Consider the following 12,970-nt stretch of genomic DNA (forward strand, 5'->3'; position numbering starts at 1 on the left):
GCGGTTTGTGTTCCGCCTGTTTTATTGAATGGATTTCACAATTCACAACTGCACTGCCTGAAGTTCGCAAGTAGAAAAAGTTTGTAGCTTTTATTCTAAGTCATCAAGTGCGTTAAATCTGCACGAATGGCGTTAATAATATAGGTATTACAATCGGCTATTGTGCGGCAAGTTGTGATTAGCACGTGATACCTTATTACATTATTAGGCGTATTCGACCCATTCAGGCGTGTAATGTATTACCGAATCGACCACGTGTGGTATATTACTGACTCCATTAAGTGGTGTAATATATTACTGAATCTAATTACACGTTTATACATGTACTGTTGTATATTACTGGCTTGGTAACGGCTTTACGTCAGGGAGTTAGTGGTTACCTGATTAGACAGGGTGGTTTCACCCAGAAAGTATGCGTTTACCACTTAAGCCATTGACCATTGTATATTCCACGAGGCCGTGTGTTCGGCTCCAACAACTGCTGAGTTGGCTGTACTTTTGGAAGTTGTTGATGTGTCTTGCGAGGTGGGATAATTTCTCAGGCCGTGCCTGATTTCATCGCCTTATTTACCTGACTGTCGCAATATTCTTGAGGAAGTCGACAGTTATCAAATTATCCAGTAAATAAATATGTACCGATTTAATGACGGATTTATACACGGAAACTCTTCAACTGACACCATTGGTTAACAAATTTAAGCATATATATGGTGAATGGGTTTTACTGCAAAATGTAAGATTAAATATCGTGAATACTCTTAAGAAAGCAGTAACCCTACTATACAATTAGAGCGAGATAAAGTGAGTTTCCCTTTTAAATCAGTCGCTCATGACGAAGTTATGCAGATGTTATCTTATAAGCTAAAAACAAACTCTTACACAATTAGTTTTCACACCAAGCTGAACCCACACACATTCCAATACGGCTATAAGCTATTTATGTGATATCCATGTAAGATACATTTACAAATTACGACACGCTTTTCCACCGTGCCATCGTGTTTGGGATCCTCTTAATCAATTTCATACCTTATTCGTCCATTCTTTTACGTAAATTCCCACATCTACATACATTATACCGCTGACTTTTTCTTCCATGCATTCACCTATTGCATACCGTACAAGTATGTCTTTATCGGATATACATTTTCTACACTGTAAACAAAGCAAGTAAATAAGCAAGTATATACAATTGATAACTTCTATATACCCACTTCGGACATCGACCAACTTGTCTTTCCTTTTATAATCTGACCACTGTTAAATAAATATAAAATAAAATAAGGTGCCATTTTAAGTAACGACTATATGCAGAGATATCCTTCGATATTCCTGAACGTTCTTCCACTCAGAACCCACACAAAGTCCAAAGTCACGTCTGCTCGATACGTCTTCATAAACTACGCTTAACACCGGTCTCCGTCGGTCCTAGAGACGCCCCCAGGCTTGTATTTATGCCTACAGCATGGGAATTACACCTAAAGCTTCCTGCGCGATTGTCAGAAATAGATGATGTTAATGATATAAACAATCCATCAACTATCTATCCACGTCAATGTTTCTTTTCCACTTGTTTTTCGTCCCAAGCGAATGTGTAGACACTTGCCTCCTATATTTGTTTTGTGTGTGCATATATACGACGGGATGTGAATTAATCGACAGTATCAACGGAAAGAGACTTTTGTGTAAGCTTAAGTCCAGACAGGGATCTGCCTCCCATGCACACAGACAGACGTGGACCAAGGAGCAGCTAAAAACGCTCGGTCAGAAACAGACGGACATTGCATGCATTGTATTCGCACCCTGGGTACAGTCACGAGTTCGAATCTGAACACCTCCTGTCTGTCAATGATTGGGTGGTAAGTTTGAGTGACAATCTCAATTCTCCGTTTAACCCTCTCTGTGTATACAGTAAATGACATGCCATGGAGTTTTTATCCATGGCTAAGTTGTACATTTTTGCCTGACTGAGAGTTCTGTTGATCTTGGAAAAGAGTTTTGAGGTTTCTTTGGCTGGTAAAATAATATTCTGTACTGGAAAAATGTAGGTACCAGAAGCAAAACTAATAGATTATTATCTTTTTTGAGTATATATTTAATGTGCAAATATTGTGTTTACCGTACAAAGTTTGGCACGAATAACAGTCTCACTATAAGGAAACTGTGCTTGTGTGCACACAGGTATAGGCCTATATAGCAGCAATACGCGTTTGTTTGTTTGTTTCGACTGCACGTGTACACGACATCGAATGGCAGTTTTAAGAATATTTCATTTATTTGCAAAGAAATGACGTACATACGAGTTTGAATACTATAAAGTTTCCAGTAATCATATACTACTTCAATACTGCAGTTTCCTGTTGAAAGACCTACCACAGAACTGTTTTATATACATCAATCGATCTCAATTTTATCGAATCGGCGGGTAAGTTTTTACACAGAAACAAGTCATTCGTTGGTCAGCATAATTTAGAGTCTATTCCATGGCTCGGGATTTAAGGGACAGCACTGGACGTCACAGTAAACAGAAGTGTAGTTACATGTGGCATTATGTCTGTTGTTTTCGGCTTCAGTGGTACTTCAATGAGAGGAGATACTCGCTGCAATGAGATCACATGAACATTTGCCTTATGTTATTCTATGTGATGCTTAAAAATATTTCTCACATAATATACCACTGTGGTCAGAAAACTGGACAGAGCCATATATATATGGAAGCCGTCAGATGTCTAACAAACATCCTGACGTAAAGCTACAGTCGGTCAATAGGGATCAGGCGATCCCATTGGTCAACGGCCAGCTGTTAGCGAGCATAAACTGAATGAATAATCATGGCTTAACGCCACCTATGGCCTTCGATGTGAAAAAGAGAACATCTGAAACCAAACGAAAATTGATGGTCATATTTAAAGCAAGCTATAAAAACAACAACTTAAAAGTTAAAATTCACGTCCAAAAATTTCTTCAGTTAAAATTCATGTCGAAAACCATAATTAAAACAGTTATTACATTTTATGATACTTACCAGTGGATCACGGACTTAGAAAGTGAGGCCCCATCAGAATAACGTAATAATTAAGAAAGAAAGTTATATTAGGTACGCCAGGCCTTGACAGCCGTCATTCCTGCTTGTATACACTTGCATGCACGGGCCAATGTCTATAGAGTCAGTTTATGTAAGGACCTAGCAGAAACTTTTACACAATACAGGCCTATTGATTACTGAATATGAATTTGATGTTTTTCTCGTTGAATGTTGAAGCTAGCAGGCAGCTCTCTTCTTCTTTTGCCATGGCTCGTATGTATATGTGCTCATCGTTCATCATTTGCACGCAAGTCTTGTGTCCACTTGTTTACAGGCATGCACACGCAATGACCGGAAATATATACCCATATGAAGCTCTTCATAAGGAATTCCAGTGTGATGAGGATGTTATTGGATATAAACAACCACTAAGAAACAGTAGTAGTGCAAAGTTCCTCAGATGGTTTAATAAAATTCTCGACGGCTTTCTGAAGTACTGCAGAGATTACTGATAAAAGGCAGATACTGACAAGCAGCTATGTAGGTTTGTATCCACTGGTGTGGAATTTTGGTCCTAAATGTAAATTATGATGCATATTATTATCTGTGAAACATTTTAAATTTCGTGTCTCACAGTTATATATGCTATGTACAAAGTTTAAATTACATTATAATCCGATTAGTTAATTTGATATGTGAAGACATTCGCCCGTGTTTGGATGAAGAAAACGTGACCAAGTCGGCGGGATAACCTGACCATTTCTAGACTGTAAGTCGACATAAGCTCAAACCAGGAGCAGTATAATGGTCTACAGTGAACAACGTTTATTCGGTCGCTATTGGAGGAATTCGCGCCTACTGCAGCATTTATAAGGGCATGTTATTCATGCCATGGCGTCGATATATGCCACAAGTATTTATTTTAGAGAATAGTTTATCGTTTAAAGTTATAAGATTGTGCAACGTGCATATGCAGCGCTCTTAATTCCCGAATTCCGCATTACCCGGGGTTCGATATATAGGCTAGGGCTCTATCAAACTGTTTTTCATCGGTTAGGTGCTTACTACTCTCTACAACACACTATATAAGTTCCAGCAAACGAAGGCTACAAATATCTGCCAGAGGAGACTAGATGCTTACATGCATGAACAGTCGAGCCACAATTAACCAATGAGGTCGGGCGTTCAAACCCAAGTGGTATTTTGTGAAGGTATAGTGCACCGTTTCCTCCACACACAGATATTAATTGTTGAACACTGCTGAGTTCAACATTTCAAACATTATGCATGTATGTCTAAATGCAATGTTTTCAATGTCCCTGAATTGTTTCATGGTTCGATGATATGCCCTCGCGATATGGCTGAAATACTTTCAATGTGATCTCATTTTGTTTTATAATTTAATCATTCTGATGGCTCAGTCTTCCCCTCAATGCAATCTGTCGGTGTTTTTTGTTACCTGCATTGGATTACTACACGTCTTTGGGGTCTCAGGCAGGATAGCTGTCCCCAGCTGTACCGGTTACCTCCTCCACTGAATCTGCAAGAGTGGGGTATGGGAGATATTCTGTTTTTGTGAATATTTCTGCGTTCACCCAGTGAAAATTTCCGATTGTAAAGATGGCTGTTTGTTCTGTACTTATATTTCTAACCTTTCCAGGCCTGTGCTAAATTATTCTTGCTGTGTGAGGAAGTAAGTTTGATGGAACAGCCAGTTCAGCCCGAGACTGAATTGAAGCTTCAAATTTTAACAGCTGTGCTATCTGAGCGTAAATATAGAAACAGGGGAATTTTATAATTTCACCAGCGGCCTATTGAGTCACGTTTATATTTAGACAGCCCCAGACTATAAGGTCAATGGAGGATCGTACTGATTCATGCTGACCGTGGGTTTGGGCGGGACCTCAACGAGGTTTCTTTAGGGTCACGTGGTTTGAGCTATATGTAGTAGGAACGTAATAGGTACGTCTTTATCGCAACAGTAGCGTTTATTCAGTTGAACTGTTGGATGAATGATAAGCAGACCTATTGCATCAGCTTGTTTAGCCTGTCTTTTACAGGTTAAATTGACGGAGAGGTATGAATTCTAGCCATTGTCTAAAGCCAGGGAAAGCAGTCTGGAAATAATATCATATATTGCTAAACATAATATGCTTGTAACTTCATTAATTTGACCTGAAAGAAGACGTCACTGAAACAAGATTTGAGGAAACCTGATCATAGTAGCTGTGTTGATCCCCTAGTTCAGATCTAATCATAATAAAGGAGCATAAATGAACACGTTTTTTTTAAGCCCAAATATATACTGTAATCTTTTCGTTTTCTTCGACAAGTGTGGCCAACTTTCAATTGCCAATCTGCTTGCTGTTTTATTTTTATGTTTCTTACTTGAATTTTGAATTATTTTAGGGTTTGATACTCACAGTTCTATACTTGTGTTATCAGGTTCGATGTGTCTGCCTTGACAAGATGAAGAGCGAAATCATTTTACCTATCATTTTTACCCTCACCGTGGCAGTGGCAGTGGCAGAGGGCGAAGTTTACAGAAAGCGACAGTGCAAAACGGGCAAATATTTCGATACTTCCATTAAACGGTGCAAACTTTGTTCAATTTGTCCACAAGACCAAATCGTTCGTATACCGTGTGGTGGCACCAGTGACGTTCTTTGTGGCGATTTTACGGAATTCAGTGAATTTAATCAACATGCAGGACAGGGTTTGGTTCAAAACACGACCTTGGCTAACAGAGACAATCAGCACAACCAACAGGACACGCTGTCGCCACAGCCTGGCTGGATAAACATGACAGTGGTCATTGTTTTGTCTCTAATTGTAGCATTTTTAACATTTGGTGCCCTGACATTCTATTTATGGCGCAAAAGGCAGGCGGGTACCAAGGAGATCACCACCGTTGTCTACCAAATAGGTAAGGTCATTGATTTCTGTGATACGTTTATAAGTCCGATTAATTCGCGATCAACCATTTTGCAGTCTGCAATTTTCTTCCGCTGAAAACAAGATTTTCTTTCTTTTAACCAGCTAATGTTTTCCGCCCATCAGATTTGTAGTTTGTCAGAAACAGTTTTTTGTCATTCTGTCACACGACAATCACCTGCTCTTAGTGATCTTCCTGGTAACCAAGATTTTTAACTTCCCTTAAACCATTGTCAGGTCGTTAGGCTTTTAAAGACTGAGACTTTCTCCACGGTTATTATCTGCTCGTTCAAGCCAATCTCCTGTGTTCTTCGCGCAGTCGCAAACCGCCTCATTGTCACGCGCAGCGAGTTCACGCGGGGAATCGGAAGGGGCGTTGATAACAGATTATTCCGTGCGTGAAGAAAGTTGATCTGCCTCCCTGCTCTTCCTCGCAATCCTGTGTGGTCCAGTTTTATTTTCCCACTAATCTCGGTGTTCAGAAAACGCTATAATTAAGCATGCACGTGGTAGTCAGTAAAGAAATCCATGCCAAGATTCCAAATGTTGCCACCTGTTACCTTATTGTACAGTCAATCCTTCCAATATTAGACTGGCTCTATACAACATCATATTATGAGAACAAGTGGGTTGTTTTAGCCGTCACTCGCAACATTATACCTAAGATGAGTCTTTGCTTAATTATTTCAGCTTTTAGGATGTACCTGTAGGATATGCTGGAATTTTAATACCTTTAATACCCTAAATGACCATAAATTTCGTTCATGACTAGCTTGCCCATTTTTCCTGATTATGGGAATTATATTGATTTTAGAAAAGTGTTTTGAGGTTTGCTTAGAAAATGGTATGATATTCTCCTCGAAAATTGTAAGTTACAGCACCAAAAAGTCATATTTTGTGACATTTATTTGCCTCTAGAAATGCACTTTTACATCCTGTAGGGTATATAGAATACATATACAAGTGTGACTGTATATTGTCAGAATAAGCGCAGTTAGAAAGAGTTAGTACAAAGTTGATACAAAGTATTTGGTACATTACCAGTTAATGTTTCGTAAGGGAAATGAAGTATGAAGTTTGCTGGAATAAGATGAAGAAGTAGAAATATGTCAGGGTATCTTATTTTTATGAAAAGAGATTAATTTATCAATGATGATGTTCAGTGTTTGGCACTCTGAGTATTCACATCTGAAAAGATGAGAAAGGTATTTCAAAAATATCATTGTCAATAATACAGCATATGTTCAGTTGAATGATTTAGTACATTGGGCCTGCCTATGATTAGTATGAATGGTGAAGGGGTAAGTTTGATACGCAAACGTTGAGTGTTGATGTACTAAAGCAAACAAAGAGACACTGAGTCATCAAATAATTGATATTCATCCAAAAATACATGAGTTACATGTATGGAAAATGATTTATAAATATTTTCTCAAGGATTTAAGAAGGTTGTGTTTGGACATGAGTTTGTCACGTTTTCATCCATGCGAGGTATTCCCTCATTATCTAAGCTGAACTGTTATCTGACAGTGTAATAAGGACACTGGTTAGTATGCATATTTTTCACATAACTTATGCATTTGACTGTTGCCATCAGCTGGTTGCATAAATTAGAAAGCTTGATCTACCACACTGATATTAGTGTTTAATGAGTCATACAAATCTCTTCCTGAAATAAAATCATTAAATAAGATGATTTTTCTTTGATAAAGGTGAATTTCTATCAGTAAAAACAGGGCTTTAGAATTTAAACACAGGAAATTAAAAGTGACATTATTTAAGTAAATAAGCTTTTTATTGGATTGTTTTGAGATTCTCAGCAGATTATAAAGGAAGTGACTAAAGTAAGTGAATTATATGCATGAGCAAGTTGTTATGTAATGAATGTTATTCATAGTGGGTTTTATTAGTAATTTTAATAAAATCATTTTGTGGGAAATTATACAAACTGGGACAATTCAACATTTATTCTTTCCAGTTTTTATTTTGAGTTAAACTGATAGAAATTGTATCTGAGGATAAACTTTTGTCTATCTCTGATGATGTATTGAATCTGTCTTACTATTTCATAAGTTTTTCATGTATACTTCATGTAAATTCATGAATTGCTGTTATTCCTCAAATGGCAATCACTGTGAATATTTTCATTCTGCGATAGCTGTCAGGTTTCTGGGTGGTGGAAACCAGCAAGAACTCTGACAAAACTTCCACATTTTGCCAAGTACCTGACAAGCGAACTGTCTACATTTTATTTTTAATAATTGCTTCAATCTGTTTGAAACCCAAACGGTGCGGGTCTGCTGAAAACAATATGGGACAAATCTTAAGACAAATTTTAAATCAATACCCAAGCATTAATCTTCTGAAGAAAAAAGAAAAACAAACTACAAAACAGAACATTGCTAATTCTTACGATCCATTCTATCGAGGTGCATGAACTATTCACTAAATTTTACAGCAGGATGTAGGGCAGTTAAACCTTTATATCGAGACTGCTAACGCTGAATATCGCTGAAGAGCCCTCTTCATGGAAGGATCGCCCACTTCCTTTAGAAAAGCTCAGCCCAAATATAAAGCTGATGCAATGGTGGTGGCCTATTTGCTGACATAGATCTCTGGCTAAACAGAAACATGTGGTTCATGTTGCCAACACCAAAAACATCTAAAGTGCTTTTACAAGGGGGGTAGTTTGCAATCAGTGTTTATATAAGTACCTCAAAGCAGGGTCCTATTTGTCGCAGTTACATACTCAGCAGGATTTCATGATTCAGACCTAGAGTTTTTTCTCCGTTAGTTGCATTCTTTATACACGTTTTGACATTCACTGTTGTATGCTGTGTTTCCTGTTACTATAGTCCAGACTCTGTGCCTGTTGTGGCCTGTAAATGGGTGTGTTGCTTCAAATCAAATTGGTATTAATCTAATTTGTGGCACGTACATGTATGTCTGGCATTTCATTTGGGTCATCTGTGTTTAGATGGTGGTTTCTGGGAAGAAGACGGTATGGGGTATAGTTCATAAACCTTGCATTAATGGAAAAAGTATTTATACCCTAAATCTTCAACATTTTTGACCAGTACAACAGTTTCTACCAGTACAACGTTAAGCCTAATTTGAAAGCATAGTTCATAAAATATTGAAGACTAAAATGTATTGTTCAGGTAGAAGCACTTATGAATTCCAAAGAAATTCTTAAAAAACCTGTTTGAATCAGATAATATTCCTCCAATAGTCAAAAACGTGTGCTATATTTGTGGTTGAATTTGTTAAGGATTTATGCTACGGCACACACATTGCACAACTCCAGCTTCCAGATCTGATGACCTCACCTCTCTGTCATGCTTTTTGCCGAAAGGGATAACAAATCAAGAGAGCAACTCTACCACAACATATTAATTCGAGAAGATACGCTGCCCAACAGACATATATTATTGAAACAGCATACGTATAGCTACATATGTACAACACTTCAGTGGATTTACTCTGTTAAATATAGGTTGGCAGCATGCATATCTCTTGAAACAAGTTTTGCTTCCTTTTTTGCAGTTAGGTATAGTGTTATCATACTCACAATTACATTGTATGAAATAGTAATTTGTCAACAGTACATGCTGTCCCCTTGTCAGGTTGCGTGCAGGTACATGGAAATTGTGTACAAAGATCTCTGTTTATTTTAAATGGATTATTTACATTGGAGACCATATCTTGACCCATGCCCCTGGTCTTTAGATTTTCCCCAGAGTAAGACCCATTTGGCCATGAGGAAAGGGCATCAGAAGGAGAACATCATGGGAGGGTGGGTACAGGACAGGAAGTGAGGGAGCATGGGCCCAGGTGGGCCTGTGTACTGTTAAACCAGATCAGATTCAGCCCCATCTGGTTTACATTGTAAATGTATGCTGGTCAGTGGAGCACAAGCTTGGTGTAAGAGATGGATGAGCTAAAGGGATTTAGAGTCAGGGTGGGGTCTGAAAGACACAGAAGATATTAAAGATCCAGAGAATGGAATATAGAACTGTATTTCACCCCAAAAGTGCATTTGTTTAGAGGCAAACCAAGGTGATAGAGTATTACTTTTTGGCTAAAATTTGTGTTTTCCCAAACCTCAATATACCTTTCTAAGATCAACATAACTCTGAATAACAGATTTTTAGGTCAAATAAGCAGTAATGTGAGAGTGTGGACTCAGAGCAAACCTTGGACACTGAAATGTATCAAGATGTGTGAAAACTTGAGAAAATCATTCAGAAGAAAATATGCTGGTTTATCAATGAAAAAACATGTAAAGTCTTTCATTCAAAGGCATAAAAGTTCTTTAACAACATCATTTTGATGTGTATTTTGTAAACACATTCTTACAACAGGGTTGCAATGCCACCTTTACATTTTTTTCTAGATCTGGCCCAGGTACTGTCTTTTTATTAGGATGATTAAAGGAGTCAGTTGGTACCGGTACCACAATGAATAATCGCCTGTAGGCTGATATGTCATCTAATCCTCTTGTCGGGCATCAAAATAACTACAGCAATAAACAGATAGGATCACATTTAGCAAAAGTGTAAATTAAGTATCTTAAAGTATTATATTCCCTTATGGAGTTTGTCCTTTTTTGCTTTCTGTAACTGATGAGCGCATTTAACACATTTAAGCTGTTCTAGGGAGAAACCATACTGACTACATTAACATTCATTGAGTTTTTATCACCAGTGTGTTGGAGAAACTCACTAAAAGAAAATTAAATAAGTGGTAGTAATTCTGGCAAAACCTGGCGTATCTATATCTGATTCCATCCTAGCCATCCTCATCTACACCTGTCCATCAGTTCACTCTGCCCAACCTCAAACTGATCATCCCTCTAAAACCTGCCCTACCCAGCAAATCATGCCTAGTACCCTTAAGAATCCCCCCTAATGGGTACCCTTCATGAAGAAGTGGGGGGTAAGGATGCTTCCCCATGATATAGCAAAGAGATCATCATTAGTGATAATCTTATACCAGAAAAACCATTTCCTGGTTGGGCATGTGCAACTCCACGTGTCTTATGTCATACATATGTTATTATAAAAGTGTGCAAATGTGCTTGAGATGAGTTTTGATGTACAGAACACTGTCATTTCACAAATGTTGACATAAAACATGCATGCAGATAGCAAAGGAGCAGCTGTTTATGGGTTTTCAGTGTGTGTTTATCAAATGAAGGTGTTGTGAAATTGACTTGTGACTTCATTAGATATCATTTCAGTGAAATGATATTTCAGGTTTTCACCCTTTTTTAGGTGTTTTCCAAGTAATTTTTTGGAAATTTGCCAATCCACTAATAACCTTTATTGTGGCTTAGATTAAAGAAACAATCAAAATACTTTTTTTTTTCTTCAAGATTTCAGATAATTGTAAGGAAAAATTTTACAACATGCTATTTAGAAAAAAGTAGGAAAACAAAAACAAAAGAACTGATTGAAAGAGTATTTTTGTTTCCCTTTAATATTTTGCTACGGTTTTAGGGGGTTTGTGGATGGTATAGGAATGTCTACCAGAGTCTGCAAATTACCATCTTCTTTCAAGTTTATGGGCTTTTCCTGTGGGAAATAAGCCACCCTGGTCCACCCCACTCCTCCCAATCCCCTCCCACAGCCATCAGTCCCTCACCACCACTCATCACCTTTAATTACCCTCAGAACCAGGACTAAGGGTGACAGAAGGGCCTGCCTCTGTCAGCAAGCCCCCATCTTTAGAGTGTGTTAATACCATCCACTCTGAATGCCTGGCACAAATCAGTACATTTGAAAACTAGAGTAAAATCTCTGCTGTGGAACGTGAATCCTGGGATTACCCTCTCTTCGGAATACTCTGATCACACATGTAGACTAACGTGACTGATGTAGAACTTCTCACACATTTGCTAAAACCTTTAAGTTATTGGGTGTAGAAAGAATACATAACTTTATTTCATTTCATTCAGTTTATTATTTGTATGCCTACAGAAGACTAAAGATTGAATAATTCTGAAAGTTCACAGTAAAGCAGTTGCAAAACAATTATTTACTTGAAAACACTTGTTTTGCCACAGTATTTACACATGAAGTCCATGAGATAACAGTGTTGAAACTTCATTCAAGGTTTTTACATTAAAGCTCTCTTGTTGGATTCCACCAAGAGAAAAAGGATACCTTTATCTCATCAGTTCCCTGAAACATGGTCCCTCCCCCCTCCCTCTTGCCTAATTTGCCCCTCCTCCTTTTTGTACCCCATCTCTAAATCCCATTAAAGTGCCACCCAGTTTGAATTTCCCATAGCTGAACATAATGTACATCCATTAACCCCAGTAGAGTCACCCCAACTCAAATAAACAGTTTAACAAGGGGAGGTAATTATCATGCTATCAGTGATGCTTGAAGCAGGCTTTTGTCAGGCACTGAAGATACATTTACAACTTTAACTGCTTAAAAGTTTTGATGAGATGAACAGGGTTACAACTCCAGAACAACTGTACACTCTAGTGACATTACTGTGAAAAACGTCCTGTCATGAAGTGGTCACAAAGGCAACATGTTATCAACAGAGACAATAAAGAAGAAAGCTCATTTTCTTGAAGACCGCTACATGTAGGTGTATGTATTTTATTTTGGAAAGAAACATGTATTTCTTAAGCATTTTTTAAGTGAAATTAAAATATGCATGCTTTTTAAATAGATTAGGAATGTAATTATGTTTTTTTTAAATATTATTTTGTGCAAAGTTAATTGCCGTAGACTTGTAAGCTTTGGAGTTAAAATGTGCCCATCATATCTGTATATTGCATTAAAAATTTAAACTTTCCAGACATCAGTATATTGATCAGTTACATGCAAGGTATGCAGAATAAACTAGATCTTTTGTCTCTTGAGATTCCCAGTCTTAAAAAATACATTCTCTATATTTAGAAATAAAATAGTTGTATTGAAATACATCAATATACTAAATGTGAGTGAACACAAAAAATGCAGTCATGTTGAGTGTCAAAAAGAGCAGAAG

General features: G+C 37.6%; 1 protein-coding gene across 1 annotated transcript in view; it reads left to right on the forward strand.

Moving 5' to 3' along the window:
- The first annotated feature begins 1,821 nt into the window (after window positions 1-1,821).
- The window catches only part of LOC135468746 (uncharacterized), a 29,955-nt gene continuing 18,806 nt past the window's right edge, over window positions 1,822-12,970 (forward strand). Inside the window, exons 1-2 of the mRNA XM_064747153.1 lie at window positions 1,822-1,859; window positions 5,471-5,951. Of these exons, the coding sequence (XP_064603223.1) occupies window positions 5,495-5,951 (457 nt within the window). The 5' untranslated portion in view covers window positions 1,822-1,859; window positions 5,471-5,494. The remainder of the gene's footprint in view (window positions 1,860-5,470; window positions 5,952-12,970) is intronic.

This window comes from Liolophura sinensis, chromosome 6 (genome assembly GCF_032854445.1).
Source record: "Liolophura sinensis isolate JHLJ2023 chromosome 6, CUHK_Ljap_v2, whole genome shotgun sequence".
Lineage (NCBI taxonomy): Eukaryota > Metazoa > Mollusca > Polyplacophora > Chitonida > Chitonidae > Liolophura > Liolophura sinensis.